General features: G+C 34.8%; 1 protein-coding gene across 1 annotated transcript in view; it reads left to right on the plus strand.

The window, feature by feature from the left end:
• The first annotated feature begins 224 nt into the window (after positions 1-224).
• Positions 225-26,532, plus strand: part of SEMA3C (semaphorin 3C) — a 173,701-nt gene continuing 147,393 nt past the window's right edge. The window contains exons 1-2 of the mRNA XM_077748524.1: positions 225-450; positions 2,595-2,735. Of these exons, the coding sequence (XP_077604650.1) occupies positions 2,633-2,735 (103 nt within the window). The 5' untranslated portion in view covers positions 225-450; positions 2,595-2,632. The remainder of the gene's footprint in view (positions 451-2,594; positions 2,736-26,532) is intronic.

Consider the following 26,532-nt stretch of genomic DNA (forward strand, 5'->3'; position numbering starts at 1 on the left):
AACAACACTCATCAAAAGGATAAACCGCGACGAGATAGTTGGTTTCTCCCTGCCAGTTTTAGAAAAGCTGCAGCAGGAAAAGGATAACGCACGTGCCCTTTTAAAAACGCATCTCTTTGCCTTAAAAGGATGCAGTGATCCTTTTCTGGCAAACCCCCACCCCCCCCCCCCCCNAATCGGACACCCGAGCGCTCGCCCCGGCTGCCCGGCCACTTTCCATTCACTCCGAGGTGCTTGATTGAGCGCCGCGGAGTAGAGCTCCCGGAGCCGCGGCGCGGCAGCGCTGAGGATTTCTTTACAAAGAAACTCAAGACGACCGGGAAGAAAGAATTTCACCGCTGGGACGCTCTGGAAATTAAGGTCTTCCGGGAAAAAGACGTAGAGAGGCACCCGCGGAGCCACACCGGTAGCCAGCTGATGACTTTTACGTGCTGATCTCTTCCCATCTCGGTAAGCCGGATTCATTATGTTCAGCGTTACACATTTAGCAGAATAGGAAAATAGAACTTTTGGCTCTGTGTCGACTTTTTACGCATCGGTGTGCTGAAGTCTGCACGTTTTCGGAAGAGCACATGCAGTTTGTCAGGGAAGCGATTCCCTCGCTGAGAGCCCTGCTTGAGTTTTCTTTAGGTTGTGACACCTGCGGAGAGTTTAAAGTTGAGTATTTCCGTGCCTTCTCATGCAGACCTGCTCGAGAGGACACAAGAGATTCCTTTTCTTACAAGTTGTTAGTGTTCCATCAGAAGTGAAAACAACAAACAGCATGCCTAAGTGTCTGAGTTAAAGGGAAGTTATGTGCGGGGGTGAGGGGGGGGCACGTGTAAGACACTTGGCTTTCAGTCACTTCTCATCTCTAGGTTGACTTTAAATCACATTGCTCCGTATACTTNTCTAAGTGTCTGAGTTAAAGGGAAGTTATGTGCGGGGGTGGGGGGGGCACGTGTAAGACACTTGGCTTTCAGTCACTTCTCATCTCTAGGTTGACTTTAAATCACATTGCTCCGTATACTTACTTCATTTGACCTGTCATTTCATCTCCACTATTATTCTTTGCAATTTTTAGCACATGTCGATTTTGGGAAGAATTATCAGATAAGACAATGATAATAGCAGTATGTAAAAATGTGTAACTCTACTTGCTTAATGAAGAGAGGAAGGTTAGGCATATTTATAGCTTTTTTTTTTTTGGTTTAATTATAAAGTCAACAAAACCAGGGAGCAAATTATTAAGGGAAAGTTATCCTGTAAAATCAGTTTTCTTCTAATTTAGGGATGACCAGGTGAAGAGGTTGTGGAAGCAGGAAGAAACTGTTTCATTTGGAAATTACCAATATAAACATCTCTAGGGTTTCCTCCATCTGTGTGGCGAAAGAGGCAAACGATTCTGTTTCTAAGCCTTATGACCTACGTACCACCTAGGAAACCAACTGTTTAAAATGTTTATATTGTTCAAAATGGCATGTTCAGTTTAATTGTGCTTTTTCTTCTGTGTTAGTGAAGTAGTCTTTTCCATTTTTAGTGGCATTTCTTTCTTAAATAAAATAGTGTTAATATTTTCATATTAATAGTAACATGATACTGTATANCATTGTTGTAACCTGTAAAAATAAATTTCTGGGTCAAACTCTGTCATTTTATTGTATAATTATATTAGACTCAAATGATAGGATTTCTTTCTGAGTTTATTTTGCATATTGTGGCCACTAGAACTACTGTAGATCTCTGGTTACCTGATCTTCCTTAGTATTCAGACATTAGTTAATAGCATGTATCAATTTTATAGCTACCATTTCAAAAGGTAATGCTTCTGTCTCTGATTTATCTTTTGGAATTTTGACAGCTTGCTTTCTGGTTGATTTATTTTAAATATGCATTGAGGGATCCATGGTTCACTGGATTGTTCACCACTAAGTCATTGGTTTGAATTTGGCACTAGTCCATGGTTACCTCATCTGCATCATTTAACAGCTGCATGGTCATCTGTATAAATTGGCAGATAACTAATTTGAGTGATTTCAGTGGTCAGGGATTGAGCACACAGATTTATGTGTAGAAATGTCATTTTAGAGATGATTACTCCTAAAGAGTTAATGAGGGTGGAAGTGAGTGGGTATACATGATTTTTCCTGTGTTTTTTTTTTTTCTTGCTACTACAATATTTATGGTAGAAAGAGAAGTTTTCATCTACAAGTACCCATTGGTACCATTCTCAAGTCTTTTAACTGTTCTGTGATTATTAGAAGATCAAGTTTAAATATTGAGTTTTCCTTTGGGAATCAGTACCTTTTTCCTGGCTGCTTTGTTCTGCTTTAATATTAGCATTATTTGCTGGAAGAAGAAATAGTTTATTTTTGCAAAGACTTCCAGACATAAGCAAATTAAATCCAAATTTTCACATCGAAGAAGCAAAGTCAGAGCACCTCCTACTGTTTGCAAGACTGTAAAGTTCATATATGTCTTTTGTGAATAAAGTGCTCTGTCTAGATCACTAATTGTGTGTGTGTGTGTGCGCGCGCGCACGCATGTGCACATGTGCATGTATGCCCCTAAAATGTGAACTGAAGTATAACAAACTTGTTACCTCTCTTTTAAAGGTATTTTCTCTTGGATATTAATTTGCAAATCTGAAGAAATGGCATTCCAGGCAATTTTCGTGTTGGTTGGAGTATTTGTTTGTTCTATCAGTGTAAAAGGATCGTCTCAGCCCCAAGCAAGAGTTTATTTAACATTTGATGGTAAGATAAATACTCTGGGAAAGTGTTATTTGAAGTATTTTTAAAAATTGCACATCCAGGTCCAAACATAAATAATATAACACAGTAAAATATGATTGAATATTGATTAATTTAAAAAATATTTACTGGACTGCTTTTTGGAGGACATGGCTATTTTAAATTATGTGTTCATAGGCAAAGCTCTCTACTGCCTGTGTTTGTGAAAATGCTTGAAGTATATTCTTCCTTTTTTGAAGTTTCTTAATAGTCACCTGGTGTTTGAGAAACACCCTCTGTGTGCCAGTCCTCATCAGCAGAGGAGTCTATGCAGGTTTAATTACTTAAAATTTTTCTTCATAAGTTTTGGTCTTGGCCTCCAAACTGGTTTCTCCATATGTTGTTCTACTGATGGTTTTTCCATTTCCAAAAGTCATTCCTGAGGTTGGCAAAATCTCATAATTAATTGAAAAGGATCTAAAAGAATAGTTGGAAATATGTTTTTGATTGCTGTTGTGTACAAATGTTACCTTCAGAGGCTTAGGAAAATGGGCATTATTTCAAATTTGCACAAACATAAAAGGTGTAAGATCCTCTGAGGAAATGGCTTCCCAAATGTATGCATGAGCTTTAATGTATATAGTTCAAACAACTTTCAGATGGATGATTTTGGTCAGTCATATAACCCATACTAATTGGACAGATGGGATAAGAAAGAGATCTGGAAGATCATCTCGCCAATAAGTGTTGTTTATATTTTTATTACTTCTTTCAACTTAGGTTCTTCCTAAACCTTGGTCATTGAGCACATTTTATTTTACTTGAGAAACAGTATACTCTCAGACCTTTCTATAGCAGTGTCTTGGAAACGCTCTATTATCTTGAATTTCAAACAGCAGTATGACTGACACTTATCAGTCAAATGGATATCTTTTCTTTCTCTTTCCTTCTTAAGTCACTAAGGGCTTTCTCCAAGGTTATGATAAGCACTGAAAGAGCTTGATTTAGAACTTAGAGTGTGTGAGCTTCTAATTGCTTCCTTAGCTTCTAAGCCAGCCATTCCCCTAAACATGCATGGCTGTCCAGTTAAGTTATGAAGAAAGGAGAAACAGACCCTTTGAAGTGTCTTTTTTTTCTTTTTATTACTGTAACACCTCGTAGTCTACTTATACCTTTTCCTCCAAGTTGACAACTATGAAATATCTAATGAAATGAAAAATAAAGGCATTAGGGAGTAATGCAATTTCTCTTTTCTATATATCTCTCAATATATAGAAAGGTGGAGTGGTCTCATAGTTATCTATGTTATCTAGTTGTCTAAACCTGTTCTCTTTATTACATCAAAACTAACCAAACTTTTTTTAACCCAAACTTAACCCAAAATGTGTAAATTTTAGAAGCATGTGTATCACCAGAGATAATCCATCAGGTTCATCTTTGAAAAGACTTTACAGTTTATCTTTTACAGAGGAAATTAAGTAGTATAATCTTTTAAAACCAAACTTCAATACTAAGTAGGACAGTAACTGCTATATATAGAATGGCTAGAAGTTATGATGGGCTTTTTAAAATACACCATATCTAATATTTTAAATGCTCTCAAAGTCAAAACAGATTCTTGCAGAATAAGACTTACCTTAATTTATAGCATATGTAGAATACAGCATGATGAGATAAGCTATTGATCAGAGATTTCTATCAATTCCTGATATTTTATTTTTCTGAAGAGTCTTACTAAGAAATAATCAGAGAGATAGAATATCACTATATTTGTTTTAAAGGTATATATCAACAGAGAGAACAAATAATGAAATTCCATAATTTCTAAATTAATACAAAAAACTCCTGAAGTGAACTATATTTTAGACATATCATAGGAAAAGTACCTTGGACAAAAAAAAATGTTAAAAGGTATACATTTTAATCAATTTACAGTCCTCCTCTTCTTAATAGATTAGACCATGTACCTGTTTCAGCGTACCTTTTCCAAATTTCTTATTATTTAAAGTTTCTCATTGATTTTTATTACAACTTTTCTGTATAACACAATGAGTAAATTACTAAATTTCTTCCAAAATGGTTTACTCTTTACATCAAAATATAGAACTTTGTAAGGGTTGACACATATATGAACATATATTATTAAAATCCATATGGTATATACTTTCATTTATTTCAAAATTTCTGTCACTATTTTTCAGCCAAATATTTTGAGTTGGAAAATGATTCAGAGGAAATTCAAATAATATCAAATTACATCTTTTGCATCTTTACATTCTCATAGTTTCCTTGCCTCCTGACTCTTTTGTCTTGTATTATTTCCCTTCACCACTACTTGGTCCTCTGCCAGTTTCTTTCTGGATGGAACTTTTGAAGAATCCTCTCAGTCTTGCCTTATAGTCCAGTTAACAAAGTCAGTTTAAAAATGTGTGAAACGAGATCTCGTCTTCCATCCAAGCTTTATCCTTCTTCTTGTGGTAGAATGAAGGAGTGATAACGTTTGGGAAACAGTGATTTACACATTTGCCTTCCCTATTGATCTAGTGTAAGGTCAACCAGATGGTCATCAGTCCTATGGGAGAATGTATTTCAGATGTTATTAATTAGTTACATTTGTTGGAATGAAATCTTTCATGTTAAAAGAACTGTGATTCCTATTAGAGATTACGTTTTATAATTGTTATCATTCTAACTTTATGCCAAGTAGCTTTTCAGAAAAATAGAAAGTTCATGCAAGTACTTTTTGATTAATTTGAATTTTTGTTGAAAAAAAGTCTGGTAGTTTAACAGATTCACATTTCATAGCATTATTGTCATTGTATTTTTTTTGCTCAGAAAATCTTTGGAATCTATAAGAGTCATATGAACATCAAGGCTACGTATCTACAATAGACAAATTTGTTTTGCTTGTTAATATACAAGGGAATGTATTGTTGAAATAGTTCTGCCTTTATCCAGTAGAGACTTTAGCAGTAGTATTTTATAAAGCCAGGAATTAATAGTACAGTTTGACAAAAAGTATCAGTTACATGTCATTTTACAAAAAGGTTCTAAGCTTGAGAAAAATGGAAATATTGTCTACATTTGAATAGATATAAAACGTGATTACTGAGTTAAATATATTAAGCATTGTTTCTATTTTAAAAGGAGGCAGATTAAAAATAAGGTTATTTTTCACCTAGTAATTAGATTGTGAATCTGAAATGTTAAATTTGTTGACATAAAGTCATCTGTAATATTACCTTATTATCCTCACTGTGTCTGTAGGATCTGTAGTAATGTTCTTTACTTCATTTCTGATATTGATAATTTACGTCTACTTCCTTTATGTTCTGACTGATCCATGTAGAGATAATTTTTTCCTTTTTATTGATCTCTTTAGATAATCAGCTTTTGGTTTGTTGTGTTTTTTTCTTATTTTTCTGTTTAATATTTCCTTGGTTTATGCTCTAAAATGAAATTATCTTATTTCTTTGTGTCTTGTGTTTAATTTTTACTCTTCTTTTTGGAAATTCTTAACATGGAAACTTAGGTCACTGATTTGAGACCAAACCAGTTGAGATCTAACTAGTTGTGCTATAAATTTTCCTTGGTACACGGTTTAGCAGTGCTCCACATATTTTGATAAACTTTGTTTTGATTTTCAGTCAGTTCAAAATGTCTTCCAGTTGCTCCTCTTATTTTTCCTTTACTCACAAGTTATTTTGAAATATGTTGTGTAATTTGAAGATGTTTTTGTATTTCTTATGTATCTTTCTGTTGTACATCTTTGATTTAGTTTCTTGTCCAAGAACATACAAAATATGCTTCTGATTCTCTAAAATCTATTAAAACACATTTCATGACACTGAATATAGCCTACATAGAAAAGAATGTGTATTCTGCTTTTATTGCATGAATATTTTATTAATGCCAGGTATATTCAGTCAGTTGATGGTTTGTTATGTTTCTGTATCGTTACTGATTTTCTGTCTCATTCTTTCAATTACTGACAGAAGAAATTGAACTCGCCATCTATACTTATGCATTTGTCTATTTCTGTTTTCAGGTCTATTAGTTTTTACTTCATGTTTTTGAATTTCTTTTATTAATACTGATATATTCAGGAGGGTTTATGCTTCCCGATGACCTGGCTTCTTTTCCATTACAAAATATCACCGATTATTTCTGGTCGTAATTATTATTCTGAAATGTATTTTGTAACATAACACTTCTATCTTTTTTGTATAAGGAAAAATAACAACAAAATTTTAGTTATAATTAAGTAGGGAAACTACTTAACATTAAGTAGGGAAACTGTGTGTCTAGTGACCTCTGGGAAGTTTTTATTAAAATTTTAGGAAATATGTCTAAACATGTATTTTAGATGTATGTGAAAGTATGAACATTTGATTGGTAGTGCAGTATAGTGAGAACAGCATTTATGTGGAAAAAAATAAGAGTGTTTTCAAACTTTGGTTTGAAATCCTGAAACTTTGTCAGGATCCCAACCAGTTAAAAAATCTGGGGACTAACTTAACTCTAAGACCCCTTATTACACTGAATTTATATGATGTTTAAGCTCAGCTTTGTTTTATAATGTCATCTTCTTTAAGGAAGTCCTCTACAGTAATTCCTTTTAATGTTTTCAAGAACATTTTGTATGAAGGACCCGGGCAAGGGACAGAACAAAATGAAACAAACAATTTTTTAAAATTCACAGATTTTGAAGTCATACAGAGCTGGTTTTAAATCATAGTTGCCTGCTACTTTCTAGGGATGCTACATTTGGGTAGTTACTTAATCTCCCGAATCCAGAATTTATTATCTATAAAATGGGAATGACATACACTTAATAGAACTGTTTTGAAAATGAAATGAATTAAGTTTATAAAATGTGTTGTGTGGTTATAGTGTGCTTCTTATTAAAATGCATAAAGACTTACTCTAATTGAGTTAGCATTTATAAATTCCTTTAGGGTATTAATATGGTCTTCTTTTGTACTGTAATCACGTCTCCCGAATTAGCATAGAGACTGCCATTTGTTATTGCTCAATAAATGTTGATTTAACATAAATTTTGATACTTAACCAGTAGAGCTTTGATACACTCTCAACATGCTTCAGTGAATTTTAGTTAATTTAAAATAATGACAGTTACTAAGTAGAATGCAAAATTTCGCAAAATTTTTTCATTATAGCATTAAGGTAAAACCGTCATGGGAAAAAAGTTTTGGTTACTTTGTGCATGGATAGCTTTAGACTCATATCCTGGTACATTGCTGATGGTCTAATATTTTCCATCTACTTACATACTTTTCCTACATTATACATTATGTAGAGATTTAATGTTGTCTGGGAATTCAACTTTTGTATTTACCCTTTCCAGTTAATTCTCTAATCTCTTCTAATTACTGTATTTTCTTCCCTAATAGACTTTCATCTCTATAGATTTTAGATATTTTCTTCCAGAGAGTTTTCTCTGTGTGTGTGTGTGTGTGTGTGTGTGTGTTTAAAGTTTATTTATTTTTGAGAGAGAGAGCACAAGCAGGGGAGGGGCCGAGAAAGAAAATCCCAAGAAACCTTCCCACTATCAGTGAGGAGCTGATGAGCGGCTTGAACTCACCAACCACGAGATCATGACGTGAGCTGAAATCAAGAGTCAGATGCTTAACCGACTGAGCCACCCAGGCACTCCTGAGTTTTTTTGTGTTTTAATTGGAAGCATAGTGTTTTATATTAAAAGGAAGAGACCTCATATACACAACCTTCCATAGGGCCTTGATCAGGCCTGTCAGGGATATTGCCTTCAATCTTAATACTGTTGCATATATGTAAGCTCATATGTCTAGCACATCTAGATATGTCTGGACTTTTAAATTAATGCACAGATGCATTAAGATTCTATATATATTTTTTTTATTCTTTATTTTTGAGAGAGAGACAGAGTTCATGTGGGGGAGGAACAGAGAGAGAGGGGGACACAGAATTGGAAGCAGGCTCCAGGCTCTGAGCTGTCAGCACAGACCCTGATGCAGGGCTTGAGCTCAAGAACCGCGAGATCATGACCTGAGCTGAAGTCGGATGCTTAACTGACTGAGTCTTCTAGGTGCATTGAGATTCTATTTTTTAAAAGTCCAATTTTTCATGATAAGCCTGAACTTTAATAAGAACCCAACCTAGTTAGTTTACTTCTATGATTGCCATGGCATAGTGAATGGCTTGAAATTTTATTTAACTATTTGCCACTTTTGGAACATTAAGAGTACCATAAAACCTCAGGAAGGCAGGGAGTCATGTGAGATAATTTCTGATCTACTTCTGTACCATGATATGATATATATCTGTATAAATAGACCCATAATATAAAATGGAAATATAAACATACCCATATAAATACAAAATATAGGTTATATATATATATATATATATATATATATATGCTCNTTTTCTTTTGATAAATAAGTTGGAATTTATTCAGGAATATTTGCTCTTTGGAATATTTCCTATATGAGGAAATTAATATGTCCTAAATTCACAATTTTATTTTTTTTTTAAGTTATTATTTATTTTGAGAGACAGAGGGAGAACAGGGGAGAGGCAGAGAGAAAGAAAGAGAGAGAGAATCCCAAGCAGGGTCTGCACTGTCAGCTCAGAGTCAGATTCAGGATTCAAACTTATAAAGCACGAGATCATGACCTGAGCTGAAATCACGAGTTGGACACTTACTGAGCACCCCCAAACACCCCAAAATTCACTACTTCAATTGAGATTTATTTAATGAATTAATCAATCTTATATGGTCTAATATTATTAAGTTAACTGAAATAGCAAAATTTCTGGTTTGTTTTTAAGATTGGGTATCAACCGCAATTCAGGAATTATCCAAAGTTACACAGTAGTTTCACCTCTGTTACCATAAAGGCAGTGATTCAGTCATGTGCATGTTTTGTCTCTCCACTACAACTCTAAGATATCAGACATTTTTTAAGTAATCCTGATGAATATTGGATTATTATTTTTATTTGCATGTTTTTAGATCAGAAACATAATCAGAAATAAAGAAGTAAGATGTCTCCACATCACTCATCACTTTGCTCTTAAATCAAGAAGCCTGGGAGACACACACACACACACACACACACACACACACACCACAAAATAAAATAGAATAAAGAAGTAGGATGCAGTCAATATTCCATAGGCTTCAAAAAACCTGAATATCATTTTATTGAATAGACAGCAGTCTGGCTCTACTTCAAGTTTTCTTTTGGCTTGATACTCCTATGAGTTATCAAGGTGCCCAATGGAAGTATTTAAAGCAATGAAAACTCAATAGTGCATTCACTGATAAATGCATCACAGAGAAGTAATTATTTGTGACTGCTATTAATTCGTCACTGGTGTTCACTTGAACAATAAAGATCCCCACTAAACTGCTCCCCACTCCTTTGAAGCCTAGGACTAATGGCTTTAAACTCAGAAGGAAAATTACAGTTAAAAGATTAAAACTTTATAAAGATTTCTACTATTTGGATACATTTTTCCTTAGCTAATATTGACCAGTTTTCCAGGTCAAGGTTGACTTTTACATTTACATGTGCACGACAGTGTTTTAAAAACGTAAAAATGTCAGTTCGATTTATATTGTGAAACAAGTATATTAAATGTAGGGACTAAGCTTGCATAGGATTATAAGGTCTTTCAGTTACTTACTTACTTACTTTGTGATGCTTTTTGCCTTTTTCCAGTGCTGAAATTTTCATTAATATAATTGTCAAAGTCTCCAGGTCATCGATAGTATATAAATGAAAGATGATGGAATTTTACAAAACATCTTTTATCTTTTAATATCTGCCTCATTTGACAAGAAGATTAATTAAAGAACAAATAAAAAGACCCCTGTGAACTAGTGAGCTAAACCCAAAAGCTGATGAATTGTTGTTGGACAATAAACTCAAAATAATAAATTGTGTCTTTATGAACTCTGGTAGCATTAACATTACAAGGCACGTTTGTTGGAAACAGTTTGCCTCTGCCCAAGAGATAAAAATAAAGCCAATTGTTCTTGTTTTCTCCATTAATCTTGGAGAACATTCATTCCGGTTGTATTGACTCTTCTGAAATATTTAGTTCTTGGGAAAACTTGTGTTAATGCAGTTTGTTTTAATTCCCCTTCTGATGGTTTCAGTTAAATACCAATTAAACATCTTTAATAACATAAACTATTTATGTTTGAATAAACTCTGCAGGGAATGCTGTGTGAATAAAACTCTGCATTCTTCTCCCATGAGAGTGTCTTTGAAATTAGGAAGGGATTGATAAATACAGTTGTGAGTGGGACACTACCTAAATCATAAAGACTCTTGAGTAGAGCAGCACTAAATTTGTGACATAAGAGCAAGTTAAAACTGTTATAAACACAATAAGAACAGAAGATGAGAAGAAATTGCTAAGAAATTTCATGTCTGTTTTTCTCTAATATATATATTGATAGAGGACTCTTAGTCAAAATGAAATCAATCTCTTTCACAGCCTTGAACTGGGGAAGTTTTAAGCAGTGCAAAGAATGTCCCTTGAGAAGTATTAGGATAGAAATATATTACAGTGATGTGTTCTTTTAAAGATTCTTAGAAAAAAGTTGGCAACTGCTATTTTCCTGGCATAAAAAAGTAATTCTTATTCTGGGTGAGTTTTGTCACATTCTAATAAGCTTAAATCTGTTGCCAAAAGATGATGCTGTAATATTAAGCCATTTCTAAAGATACAAGGTTCCTGTAATTGAGAACCAAGCTGAGATATTCCAGTTACCATGAAATTAAAAGAGTGAGGTTTTTGCGGCACCTGGGTGGCCCAGTCGGTTAAGCTTCTGACTTCGGCTCAGGTCATAATCTCACGGTTTGTGAGTTCGAGCCCCAACGTCAGGTCTGTACTAACAACTCAGCCTGGAGTCTGCTTTGGATTCTGTGTCTCCCTTTCTTGGCCTCTCCCCGACTCACGCTCTGTCTCTCTCTGTCTCTTATTGAAATATAATTGATAATATTTCAGGTGTACAGCATAATGATTCAGTAATTCTATACATGACTCAAGTGCTTACCATGATAAGTGTAATGACCATTTGTCCCCATAAAATATTATTACAATGTTATTTATGATATTCTCTATACTGTATTTTTCATCTCTGTAACTTGTTTATTTTATAACTGGAAGTTTGCACCTCTTAATCTCCTTTACCTGTTTTGCCCATCCCCCCACCCTCCTCTCTGGCAACCACCAGTTCTCTTTATTTATGAGTCTGTCTCTGCTTTTTTATTGGTTGTTTCATTTCATTTTCCTTTCCTTTGATTGTGTGTAAGTGAAGTAATGTGGAATTTGTCTTTTTGTGTCTGACTTATTTCATTTAGCATAATGCCCTCTAAGTCTATTTATGTTGTTGCAAATAGTAAAGATTTTATTCCTTTTTATGGCTAAGTAATATTCCAGTGTGTGTGTGTGTGTGTGTGTGTGTGTGTGCCTACACCACATCTTTATCCATTCATTTGTTGATGGACACTTAGATACCTTCCATATTTTGGCTATTGTGAATAATGTTGCAGTAAACATAGGGGTACTTATATCTTTTCAAATTAGTGTTTTTGTTTCCTTTGGGTAAATCCCCAGAAACTGAATTACTGGGTCATATGGTGTTATTTTTGATTTGTTGAGGAACCTCCATATCGTTTTCCCTAATGGCTGCACCAGTTTACATTTCTACCAGTAGTATACAACACTTCTATTTTTTTCTTTTTTATACTAGCCATTCTGGCTAGTATGAGGTAATAGCTCTTTGTGACTTTGGTTTATATTTCCCTGATGATTAGCAGTGTCAGGCATATTTTCCTGTGTCTGTTGGCCATCTCTATGTCTTTGGAGAAATGTCTATCCAGGTCCCCTCTGCTCAGTTTTTATTGGATTATGTTTTTGGTGTTGAGTTGAGATCTTTATATATTTTGGATATTAAGCTCTAATACGATATTTGCAAATGTATTCTCCCATCTGGTAGATTGCCTTTTCATTTTGTTGGAGATTTCCTTCATTGTGCAAAATCATTTGTGTTTGATTTGATCCTATTTGTTTATTTTTGCTTTTGTTTCCCTTGGTTATGGAGAAAGATACAGAAAAATATTGCTAAGACTGATTACTGCCCATGTTTTCTTCTAGGAGTTCTATGGTTTCAGGTCTCACATTAAGGTCTCTAATCCATTTTGAGTTTATTCTTATGTATGGTATAAGATAGTGGTCCAGTGTCATTCTTTTGCATGTGGCTGTCTAGTTTTCCTAACACCATATATTGAAGAGATTGTCTTTTCCTCATTGTATGTTCTTGGTTTTTTCCACAGATTAATGGACCATATAAGTATGGGTTTATTTCTGCACTATCTTGTCCTATTGATCTATGTATCTATTTTTTGCCAGTACCATACTGTTTCGATTACTGTAGCTTTGTAGTATATCTTGAAATCTAGGATTGTGGTGATTCCAGTTTTCTTCTTCTTTTTCAAGGTTGCTCTGGGTATTTGGGGTCTTTTGTGGTTCCATACAAATTTTAGGATTTGTTGCTCTAGTTCTGTGAAAAATACTATTGGTATTTTGATAGGGATTATATTGAATCCATAGATTGCTTTAGATAGCTTATTTTATATTCATTACACATTGATTATGTATTTTGATATGTTATTCACATATGCAAATTAAAAGTATATATTACATACCTTTCTTTGCAATTTTGATTTAGAACAATACCTAGAAATAAAGATATGCATTTTTCCATTCTTCATGGACATATGCTATTTTGTCTTCTGTTATTACAAAATACTTTCGGTAATTTATTTGTATTTATTATAATAATCACTAACATTTCTATTGCCTTTGTGCCAGGCATTATTTTTTATTTTCTTAACAACACTCGAATTAGGTGCTATTTTTATCCTCATAAAATGGAGATGCCAGGAGAGTAAGTTGCCTGAGGTCACAGGAATGGAAAAGGACACAATTAAAACACAAGCAGTCAGACGCCAGAGCCATTTTGGTAGATGCTGCTGGAATTAGTTTTAACAGTCACAAAATGACAATGAAAAGACAAGAACATTTTTCTCTGGCATTCGGTACATTCACTTTATCATGTTACAGGTGTCACGGTAGACTTCTGCTTTTCTTTTAGAACGTCCATCCTTCCTGAAAATAAAGAAAATAAAATTCATTCTCCATATCGTCCCTAATCGCCCCTTCAATTTCAGATTCAGCAAGGTGAGGATGAGGGAGTTACAGCTGTAGTTCAGGACATACTGCTACTACTGTCGTACCTTGCCGTACATAAGGTCTTCCTTTGTGGCTGTGGGGACAAGTTTGAGCTCAGACAAAGGATAACTATAGAAACATTTATTATTCATTATTCATTCCCTTCACCTCACCGTGCAAATTAATCAGAGTAGTATCTCCATAAGTTCAATATTGCCTACACTTTCTCTTAAAGAAAAGAAAATGATTGGTTCTTTTTTTATGGATACCACTGTAGCATCAACTAAATATAACACCAAGATGTGCTCAATTTTTCCATTTCCTAAATATCCTGTATATAACAAGGTATAAAAAAACAATCATTTTGGTTTTAGGCCCATTACTGTCAAAAATAAAAGTATTGAGAAAGAGCTCAACTGTAAGCTTTGGGCAAATTCCAGCACTCCTTTGCCTTCTGCATTTTCATTTGTATGTTCCTGAGGACCTCTGTTGTTAATGAAAACAAATTTGAAAGCAAGGAACAGAAAAGTTCGATATTTTCTAATGCAGAATGTGAATTGGCAAGCAGGGCACATAAAAGGGAGAGAGCTAAGTGCTGAGCCATGTGCTATTTTAGGTTAGTGCTAGCTCTACAACAATGTGCTGAGCTGTAAAAGATGGCAAGTTCATTCTACATTTTCAAGGTGCATGCTTTTCAAAAACAATCATTTCAACCTTCCCTCCTTATTCAGTGGGACTTAACTGCCTTTGAGAACTCAGCAGTGGTATGTTACTGTTGCAGAGTGCTTTTAACTCTTTGGAGATATTCTACTTGTCATGTCATTTATTATAGAATTCCTAGGAAGTAGTTAGCCATGAAGGCCCAGAGAGGCTAACTGCTTTGGCTAAGGACCCACAGGTTGAGGGTGGCAGAGATAATACTAGAGGAAATAGTATACGGAGAGAAAAATTAATTATAGCTGTGGTTTTAGCAATAATTTACGGATTATTATATCAAGCTTTAAATATATTTAACACTATATTAGAAATGTTTCTAAATTCTCTTTGGAAAGGTTGAGCCAATACATTATCAGAAATTTGTATTTTTATTTGCCTCTAATCATGTGAATTAATGAAGAGTTTGTGTTGCCTTTCCCGAGTTACAAGGCCCATCGTCAAGAGTTGTGCTCCGTACATCAGGATACCATTTTCCTCTTTGTCAATCCTTAGAACGTTCTATTCTGCTTATGTATATATTGCCTTAGAAGGAAAAAAGTCATTAAAATAATCTTATGTACTGTTTAACATGATGTCAGTGAACATGCCTTATATTCTTGCTCTTCTCAGTATTAACACTTGATAGCACTTAAGATACTTTATTAAAAAGTATGAAATATTCTACCTAATTAATCCCTAAATTACTACCTCACTGAAACGATTTTCTTATCAATAATGAGCAGGACCCAGACTTTGAATATAAGATTGTTCATCTTTAATCTTATATATAATGTAATGGCTAATATCAAGTCTCTAGTCTCAGTGGAATTGATAGACCAAAGGAGTCAAAGCAATATAATTTTACAAAAGATAATTGCTACTCTTCTAAGAAGAGGGCAGGACAGCTGATATCATAAAAAGAAAATCTTGATTCTCTGCAGGAGTAATAACACCGAGAAACAGTTGCTAAATTCTTTCAAGTAAAACATCTTATTTCCTTGGTATGGAGTTTCATTTTCTAAAGATAGAATCAGTTATGGAGAGGGGATGTATATCTGAGTAAAAAATAAATGTCCTATCTATACACACACACACACACACACACACACACACATACACACATACCCTGTGAGTAAAGATTTGTCGTGTTTCACTACCAGTTAGGTCTTTCCTAAGTGTATATTGTCCTGTAAATGCACAGAACAAAAATTTAGAAGTCTGAAGATAAAAGCTATTGTGTTCCTGGTATCGTTTTAAAGTAGTACTTATATGTTTTCTTACTTTAAAGTTTCAGATACCACAAATTTATATAATAATTGGGCGATTAGCTCAGCAACACTTTAGTACTTACCATATTACTGCGACACAGGTGTGCAGTTACCAGCTTGGTGCAAGCGAGCTGAGGAGCAGAACAAGAAATTCTAGTGACTTCTATATTTGAATCTCACCTCCTTCCCGTCACTGATGGTTAGGAATGGTGAGAACAAAAGGACTTACTGAATAACAACCTGCCAGAAGGAGGTAATCCATCTTTACTACAGGTAACGGGAACATAAAGGGAATGAGTGGGACAAGTGATATGTAAAGACACCATCAGTACATAAATCTGTTCCCTAGGCTTGCTGCTTTTACAGCCAGTGAAGTCTTAGAACCCAGGTTGCTAGTGTTACTATAGTTAGCATCAATTGCCAAGGAGTTAGCCGATTTCCAATTATAGCATGTGAAACATAACCTTTCACTGTGTGTTTCATTTTCTAAAGTCTTCATTTCACAAAATTAGATTAGAAAAGACCTCTTCTCTTTTGTAAATAGACATAATTTTGTACAAACTGTGTGAAGTGCACCAAGCTGGCACTTCGTTCGTTACTGAAACTTGATAATGGACACTAATCTGAAGATTTTAAGATCGCACTAACAAAATTAGAAACTGAGAGTAGAGGGAGTCAAGTACCCTAATATTCCTGACCTTGCTTATTTGGGTCAGGTGGAAGTGGTGTTTGTGGCCACAGTTTCTCTCAAGTGTTGGAGACCATTACATGTAAAAACACAATTCCAACAGAACTGTAATTCTTAGTGCAGGGACCTCTTCATTCTTGTTTAATGAATAAATGAATAGCAGCAAAGTGATAATAAAATTGGCTTCTATAAAATAAATAATAGTTGTTTTGAATTTCATTATGAAATTATGTCTCTCTCTATACAAACGATTCAATAGACTGGATTGGAAAACTTTCAATAGAGAAACTTAAGGTGATGACCAGTCATGTAGAAGTTTTGATAATATGATGCAGTGCATATTTTGGAGCTCTTTTTGGAACTTTCCAACTTCTTAAATACACAATAGTTGTTATAATTCAAGCAAAACCAAAACCTCGTGACTTAAATTATCCCTTGATTTGAAAAGACTTATTGGATAATTTCTCTTGTGTCAGTGCCAGTAAGAGCCTTAGACATTCTCTAAACCTTCTCAACCTAGCTCTGTATTTACATATACACATTATTATGCAATAATGATGCAAACAATGGGAAACAATTAGAATCTTATTGGTATTATATGCAAATCTGGATTTAAATAGAAGCAGTCTTTCTGGCATCAAAAACTTCCAACTTTTGCTGGTCCATCCACGTAGATTGTTACTAACATAAATTCAGACCCATGAACGTTTCTTTTTTTTTTTTTCCCCTCTTCCCTGAACAGTAATACTCAGAACATCAGAACATTCCAAGAGACCAGAACATTAAGCTGGAATAAAACAATGACTGTATTATCATCACCAAAAGGAACATTTTGAATTTTATTAGAAGAAACCAATTAAGATGTTATTTTCAAGCAAAGGGCTTGGCATGGCTTCAGAAAGTTACTTTCCTCCGTCGGGCAGGGGGTTAGCTGGCACAGAGAGAAGATCTTTAGCTTAACGTCTTGACAGCTTTAAGGCACATGCAACTGGGAATTTTTTTCTTTAAGCTGATTCTCTTAAAAGCATGCTTCCTGCCACTGTTCAGCATAATTGCATCAATTCCATTTTCCATTAGTACCCAAAACCTGCTGATATGACTGGGGAGTTAAAACCATTGTGTGAAAATCTAATTATGCACAGGTTTGGTTTTTTTTTTCCCCCTGGAGGATCTTATAATGCGTATGTGATATGCAGTTGTATTTTTTTTTTTTATATCTAAGGAAGGATAAGCAAAGAGATCTTTATGCCAGTATGATATACTTTGGTTATTCATTTGATTGTATCAACGATAGTGGTATAAGCTATTTCTTATTACAGGAGGAAAAGAACGTTCAGTAGGCTATATTTTGTTGAAGAAAAAAGGAGCACATATTGCTTTGCTATGGAAAAATAAAATATTCTGATTTCAGGTAAAAGGAAAGGTTTGCTTCTCACCTCATTATGCCTATAATAGCTATGCCTCTTTTATAATTGGTTTACTTTCAGCAGTTTTTCTTTATGTAATCTTATATGATCACCTGCACTGTTTACTTCTTCTCGGATCTAATTTTCTCATTTGTATTTGACACTTTTCTATGCATACAACTATGTGTAGACATATCAGATGTGACATTAGAAATTTAAAGTGTAAAATAGACTCATTCAGCAGTTTAGCACCTGTGTTTGTTTTCCTCATGTCCTCTCTTTGGTTTTTCTTCTTTTTTAATTGAAGTGAGAAAAAGATTACCGAGCTTAGCCTGCAATTATTCACAAAATGGTGAAAGCCTCAGAGCTCAAGTGCTGATGGAATGTGTAGCAGGAACTGATTTAAAGATGGCCTACAGTTAAGATGTGCCATTTACTTATGCTTTGGAAATGAAATTCAATGTCCTGAGCACTTAGGTGAAATTATCTTTAAAACAAATAACCATATTTGGTTTCCAAATTTTCTAATAAATATTTGATACTAAAACAGAATTTTAAAACCTTTTCTAAAATTGCTTCTGGGTAGAAAAATATATATTAGATTTTTATAACTAAGGATAAATTTGCTGAGGTCCATTAATAGCATAGATACTTTTTAATGTTTATTTATTTTTGAAGGAGAGAGGGGGCAGGAATAAAGAGAGAGGGAGACAGAATCCCAAGCTGGCTCTACGCTGTCAGCCCAGAACCCAGTGCAAGACTCGCAGTCAGGAACCCTGAGATCATAATCTCAGCTGAAATCTAGAGTGGGACACTTATCCGACTGAGCCACCTGGGCCCCCCTCATAGATATTTTTCAAGGTATACAGGTATCTGTATTAAGTGCCAACACTACAAATTATGTTCACCTTAATGAGAAAGCTGGGAAATTTGGTTAGAATTGATTGTTGGCAAATTATGGGTCAGTATGAGGAAAAAGCTTTTAGGCTTTTGTAAACAATGTTGTGTCCATCTGTCTCTTATTCCTTTGCTCCCCCCACTCATCCTTCCTACTTTAGATAGATTCCATTAATACATTATTTAAATAATAATAATAAAGACCCAAAGAACTGTATCAAATTCCCAGAATATTTTAGGGTGCCCACCTTGTACAACATTGTGTGGTATATCTTTCGGTACAAAAAGAAGCATGGCATAAATCCTCTCCTTGGTGACTACCTGTTCTTGTCGGCAACATAAGCTAACGACATAAAGCACTAGTATACCAGGCACACCAGGCCATAAAAGAGGCACAGACTCCTAGAAGAGGTCAGTTTTGAAATAAAAACATTACCTTAAGTTGGTTTAGAATATTGGCCTTAAACCCACTGTGGGCATTAATCATTCTGCTAACAGGAATTACAGTTTTTATCATGGTTATAAACTAGACTGAGAGAGCGGTTCAATTGGAATGCCAAGGAAGAGATATTTGCATTTAGCCGAAGGTCTCCAAGCCTCTGAGGCAAGGCGCTTCTGCAGGATTTTGTTTTGTTTTGTTTTGTTATTTACCTCCTGATTCCCAGCAGTTCCTGTAACTATGCAAAATCATTATCACTGTCTGACTGATCAGTTGACAAACAGCTTGACTCCATTTGCCAAATTATCTTTAAATGCCCAGCATTAAAAATCCTAAATTGTTTATAGTGGTGGTCATGATGGGAGACTGTTTTTCTCCTCTCCATTTCTTGATTTCCAAATCTCTCTTGTTAGCTCTGGTGCTCACGTGATCTCTCTCTCTCTCTCTCTCTCTCTCCCTCTCCCTCCCCCCTCCCACATAATCTTGGCCATATTTGAGGGATAGAGCAAAGGCAGGAAGCAGCCTGATTTAAATACCAGAGATTCAAAATAATCAGGCCTTCAGAAACATCTTCCATGACCCAAAATAAATTCTATAGCAGAGTCTCCTTTCTCTGGGCTTTCTTTCCCATCAGCAGTTTGCCCCTACATCATAAGGGTATAAGACAGAAGAAATTAAACCAGGAAAAAAATCAGTAATTCTGAGTTTTGGGAATGACTGATTGGATTCAACCTAAGACCTTAGAACAATGATTCTCAACATTGGCTGCACGTAAGAGTCATCTGCGATCTTTAAAATCCTGATGCCAAGACCACACCCAGAGCAGTTGAGTCAGTAAGTCTAGGGATAGGGTGTAGAAACTAGTGTTTTTAAACTACTCCAGGCAATTGCAGTCTGCAGTTATGTTAGGAATTGCTGTCCCCAAATCCCCGAAGTTCACTTTCTGTTAAAGAACATGAGATGTACAAGGATTTTTTTTTAACAATGAAAGAGAACTGTATTCAATCTATTGCTCTAATGGTTTCCAGCATAGTGATAAACTGTACATTTTTGTTCTCTTAGTCAATAATTAAGATTTGCAATGCCAGAGAAATCATCATTAATATAGTCCTAATGTAGCGTAATGGGTTAACAACCCATTATAAGTGAACAGATATCCTTCATTTCTGTGTGAAATGTGAAGATCCGTTTCAAAGCCATGACCTAGAAAATTATGTTTTATTTTCTATTTCCGTTATATTTTGAAGTGTAGTGACATCTCAGTGAGGTTCGTGACAATCTAAGCTAGGTCTTCATTTATGCTTATTACTAGACATAGAGTCTCTTGCTAAGAAGATTAAATAAATTGTTGGTGCAATGGATACTCTCTCATAGGCAATTTCTTTTATATGTATTTTGTTTCTAATTGTGGGATAACAGACTCTCTAGAAGGTGAGGAGATTATAGGTAGTAGTGGTAGAGGTGGGGAACGTGGGAGTAGATACAAGATAGGGAAGATTTCTTCTTAGAAAAAATATGTCACTTATGGAAGCGAAATAAAGGTTCTGTTCTTTTTTCCTATATCATTCTTTTCCAGCCTCTTCAATGAGCATGATGCATAATAGGTGCTTAATAAACACCTGAAAATCAAAGGAAAATGAATTATATCGGCATCAGCAATTTAGAGTAGAAGAGAAGAACAAAAGTAGGTCAGAAAGCACAAAAGTAGTGAATCAAACTCTGTCTAGCTCTAAGTTCCAGGATCATAAAGTGCCAATAATTCAGAGATACCTTTCTTAAAATGCTTTTAGCCTTCTTAGAAAATTATCTTGATTTAAGTCTCTGGGCTTTGTACTGTGATCCTACTATTGTCATGTAGGCAGGAAGGACATGGCTTTTATTAGCTTAAGAAACATATCTGCATACTTGCAAATCAAAAGGTGTCTGGAGTATAATACCATTTGTAAGAGTTATGAGATAGAAATAAACAAAGCAGTATTATGAGCAGGTCAGTAAACAAAACACACATTGATTACTTTGGGTCTTTGAAGAGTCAGTATTGATCAAAAAGGATATATCATGTTTACTTGTTTGCATTAAAACAACATGAATTAAAAACTTGGCCATTGTCAAGTGCTTTATAGTATATGTTTCAATGCACCAATATGATGTCTTTCATTGGAGGAAAACAGAGGGAAAATACTTTCTGTTTTGGGGGAAGTCATGTTTAACACCTTGAAATGCACAATATATATATAAAATGAGCAAATACCAGAAAACACATTTTGCTCATTGGATGCAGCTTAGGAAGAAGAAAGTTAGCTACTTTTTAGATGAAACAGCAAATGGTATCGAGGACATTGTGTGTTTTTAGGATTCCTAAAAACATCAAACTAAGATATTTTTTTCTAAGCTTCCACCTATAACTTTTTTGATTGAGCATTAATGGAAACCTATATATATTTACTGTTAAGAGTTATGATTAGATCTAGTGTGCTCCTGTTATTTAGGGCTTGGTAGCAGGTCCTGCAAAATATATAAACAAAATGAAGCAAACTGACAACTAAGAAATAAATGTGTAAAATATTTCTGGGAATAAAATACCAATATCTGGCTTAGAAGACTTAAGAACACAACTCGATGTGCGTCAAAATGCAGAGATTTCACAGCTGTACTTTCCTGAATGGTACAAAAATAATTACTATGCTGAATGGAAACCCCTTTGTAAAATACTAAAATAGCCAAATTCATAAATTTTAGGGTCATGAGTCAAAGGTAGTTTTTTTATTTTTCACGAGGCATTTCACTTATTTGTTATCAATGTTATCATTGATAAAAGTCAGATCATCATTTAATTCTAACATGACAAATGGGAAAATTGCCTGACTTTCTTATGTTATTTAGGTTGAGTTTATGCACTGAAATGAAGTACAGTAATTCCTTATACCACCCACTTAAGCAGGGAATACTGTGGCTCAGTTTCCCCACCCAATTACACTAGGGTGTTCATTGCAGTGTGCAAAATGAGGTGTTGTAGTGCAATATTCTCTAAATTACTTTTAAGGTACTTAATCCAACATTTTCTCTTTTAGGGAACATTTACTAAAATTCAAATTATACATGTTCTGTATTTCATTCTTGTCTGTGTAATCTCGGTAGTAAAGAGGACAAAAGTGAGGGAGTATTTATATGGTAATGCAGTGAACTCTTCCTGAAGGAACTATGTTTTATAAATTCGCATATTAGGTAGAAGGGTTTTATTTACTTACATTTAATGGATAATTTACAGGTCAGTAATGAATAGGTCCTCCTAACTATTATCCTGGCCTGGTTTAAACCAAAATGGAACAACTGCTTCTATTTTGCACAAGCTCTGTGTCTAAGGCAAATAGGTCAGGCTTAGGAGCAGGGATTCCCAGGAATGTCTCTCTCCCAATTAGAAGCCATGTGATTCATTCAATTTGCTCAACTTCCATTGACTTTTTTTTACTAGGCTATCAAATAAAGACAAATTAGTTACTACCTAATATTTTCATTATGAATATTAAATGTAGTAATGTATGTAAGACATTTAGCAAGACAAGACACACGGTAAAAATATAATACATGTTAGGTGTTATTTTTCTAATTTTATATGAAACTAAGGGAATCAAAAGATGACTAAGATATACTCTATGCCTCTTAAGAAATATATTGTCTAGGGTCCCCGGGTGGCTCAGTTGGTTTAGCATCTGACTCTCGATTTTGGCTCAGGTCATGATCTCATAGGGTTTATGATCTACCCCTGTGTCCTCGGGCCCCTTGCTGTCAGGTGGAACCTGCTTGGGATTCTTTCTCCTTCTCTCTCTACCCCTCCCCCACTCACACTGGCACTCATTCTCATACGCATTCTCTCTCTCTTAAAATCGATGAAGATCTTTTTTTTTTTTAAAGTAAGATTTCAGTTGATGGTGTATATTTCTCATTGTTCTTTAAAATTTTTTAAAATTTTTTTAATGTTTTATTTATTTTTGAGAGAGAGAGACAGCGTGAGCAGGGAAAGGTCAGAGGGAGAGGGAGACACAGAATCTGAAACAGGCTCCAGGCTCTGAGATAGCTGTCAGCACAGAGCCTGATGCGAGGCTCGAACCCACAAACCATGAGATCATGACCTGAGCTGAATTGGATGCTTAACCAACTGAGCCATCCAGGAGTCCCTCTCTTTGTTCTTTATAAGTCAGAGGATTTAGGAAGGGTAGAGGAGGGCTGAGGAGGGCTGTCCCCTTCTAGCCTGGTTTCCTTTACTCATTTATGTTCATATGTCTAAACCTCGCCAACATGGAATTCTCTACTCTTAGTCTAGAGTTGGGCACAATGACAGAATAAAAAATTATTTCTAGGTAAAGCAAGAGGTCTTTTAAGAATGCAAGATGGCATTGGGCATAAAAGAAAAATAGAACTCTTTCCTTCAAGAATATATAATTAGAAAAGGAGTACAAATAATAAAATAAGGTTTGTATCATAGCTTCCTAAAATATATACATATATCATGTTCATGATATGGACCCAAACTGAACCAAATATCACATTTACTTTTTTCTTTGTTTCTGAAAATATTAGTTATGAAAAAGTATATTGTGAAAGGGCATTTAAGAAATGTTTATCTATTGAAGGGAATCAACAACAGCACAACTAATTTTTTCATATATATGTAGGTATATGTGCATGTGTTAAGGTTTGCACGAAAGCACAAATTGCCTATAAAATCATATAGGCTATGTTGACAGACTCTGGGATAGAATTTATCAGGGCCCTATCATCAGTAGAAGTTAGAGAACTTCTGGGTAGGCTAGGGTTAATGTTGTGATAATATAGGCTATAATTTCATATCTAAAAAAGTTCATAAAACGTTTTATTCAATCATTTCATTTAAAATCTAGTGCCAGATATCCTAGCTTCATACATATTTACTTAAAGAATGATATCCTTTAAAAATTTTTTTTAATGTTTATTCATTTTTTGAGAGAGACAGAGACCGAGCGTAAGCAGGGAAAGGGCAAAGAGAAAGGGAGACACAGAATCTGAAGCAGGCTCCAGGCTCTGAGCTGTCAGCACAGAGCCTGACACAAGGCTTGAACTCAAATTGTGAGATCATGACCTGAGCCGAAGTTGACAATTAACCAACTGAGCCACCCAGGTGCCCCTAATGGAAAAGTTATCTTATGTCAGTGTTCTGATACGAAACACAATGTTATTATGGAAGTCTGATCCACTGGTACTGTGAGCAGCAGGACTGATATGATTTGGTTCTGCCCACATTTTGCTAAATATTGACAGACAAGAAAACATTACCAGGAGCATATATATACTGATAATATAATAACTCTTTTTTTATTATTATTCTGATGCATATCTCTGTCTTTGTTTCTATTATTCTTACACATGGAAATCTGTGTTACTCATCTTTAATAAGAATTAGTTCAGATTTAGTCCTTGGGTTTACATATTTTTTATTTTTTAAGTCTGGGAAATTATTTATGAAAAACAAATCTGGAAATGGTCTACATAAACTACATCTAAATTCTCTCTGGTTATTCTTTATGATGGTTGGCAGGAGTTTTAGCAAGTCATTTCAAGCTGTTAGTACACAGAAAATAATTATTTTCAAGTTCATAAAGAATTTAGAATGTTTCATTATGTATTAATTTCAACATAGTTATGATCCATTTTTCTGTACAATTTGACTCTACTATTAATCAAGGTACTGCATAAAAAGTAAAAAAAAAAACCTCTTAATTTAAAAGTTATATTATAGTTACAAACCATGAGAGACTCTTGAATGCTGAGAACAAACTAAGGACTGATGGATGTGGGGGGGAAAGGGGGAGATGGGCTTGGAGGAGGGCACTTGTGGGGATGAGCGCTGGGTGTTATATGGAAACCAACTTGACAATAAACTATTTGTAAAAAAAATTAAAAGAAATAAAAAATAAACTAAAAAACAAACAAAATAAAACAGAAACAGGGTCACAAATACAGAGAACAAGCTGGTGGTTGCCAGTGGGGAGGGGTGGGGAGATGGGAGAAAGAGGGGAAGGGGATTAAGAAACACTCCCCCCCAAAATGCTGCAAATACAATCAAAAGACTCAGAAGTCAGAGATAATAATTCATATAATAAGCAAAGAGCTCATTAATTTACATAAAAAACACTAAAGACAAACAATAGGAGAATGAGCAAAAGAAAAACAAGCAATTCACAAAAAGAGAAAAAGAAAAATGCCTTAGACATAAACATATAGAAACCATGTTCAAAAAGAATAAAAAAATAAAAGTTATATTATAGTTAAACCAAGTACCATAGTTACTTTAATCTTTAAACTCTAAATGCAACCTTCTTCTTAATCTTCTTAGCTTGAATGTCCATCAATTTTTTTGTTTTCCCCAGTATCGAATTTTGTACCTAGTTAAATAGCTTCAGACTATTTTCTGGATTTTTTCCTCAGCTGGTTACCTTTCTGTTCTTCAGTTTCTTGATTCTCCTTCTTTCCTCTTCTGTACCTCTGAGCACTCTTTTCTGTCAGTTGGCCCTCCCTGCACACCTCATCTTATTTTTACTTACCCTGCCCTTCAAAAGGGGGCCAGAATTGACCTGGGCATGGGAGCGGTTTTTAGAACTGTGGTCTTCCCTAAATAATCTTTTTATTTATTTTTTTATTTTAAATTATTTTTTTAATGTTTTATTTATTTCTGAGAGAGAGAGAAAAAGCATGAGCAGAGGAGGATGAGAGAGAGAGAGGGAATCTGAAACAGGCCCCAGGCTCTGAGCTGGCTGTCAGCACAGAGCCCGACGCAGGGCTTGAACCCGCAAACCGTGAGATCATGACCTGAGCCGAAGTCAGACGCTTAACCGACTAAGCCACCCAGGCGCCCCTAATCTTTTTATACATTTTTTTTTTTTTTGCTACATTTACTGGTTACGGTCCCCAACGTTAAAAGAAGAGATTTCCTTACTCCAGATATCCACTTACCTCACAAGGAACACAAAGAAAAGAATATTGCTTTTTGTTGTTTTATGTTTTGATGACAATTCCCAAATTTAATATTTCTAATCACTGCCCTGCAATCCCATACACTGCCTCACAGCCCAGGAGACAAAAATGAATAGCTTTGTCTAGCTCTAGTTCATTTTAGATCCTTATTTTTCTAATAATT

This window comes from Crocuta crocuta, unplaced genomic scaffold (genome assembly GCF_008692635.1).
Source record: "Crocuta crocuta isolate KB4526 unplaced genomic scaffold, BGI_CrCroc_1.0 scaffold417, whole genome shotgun sequence".
Classification (NCBI taxonomy): domain Eukaryota; kingdom Metazoa; phylum Chordata; class Mammalia; order Carnivora; family Hyaenidae; genus Crocuta; species Crocuta crocuta.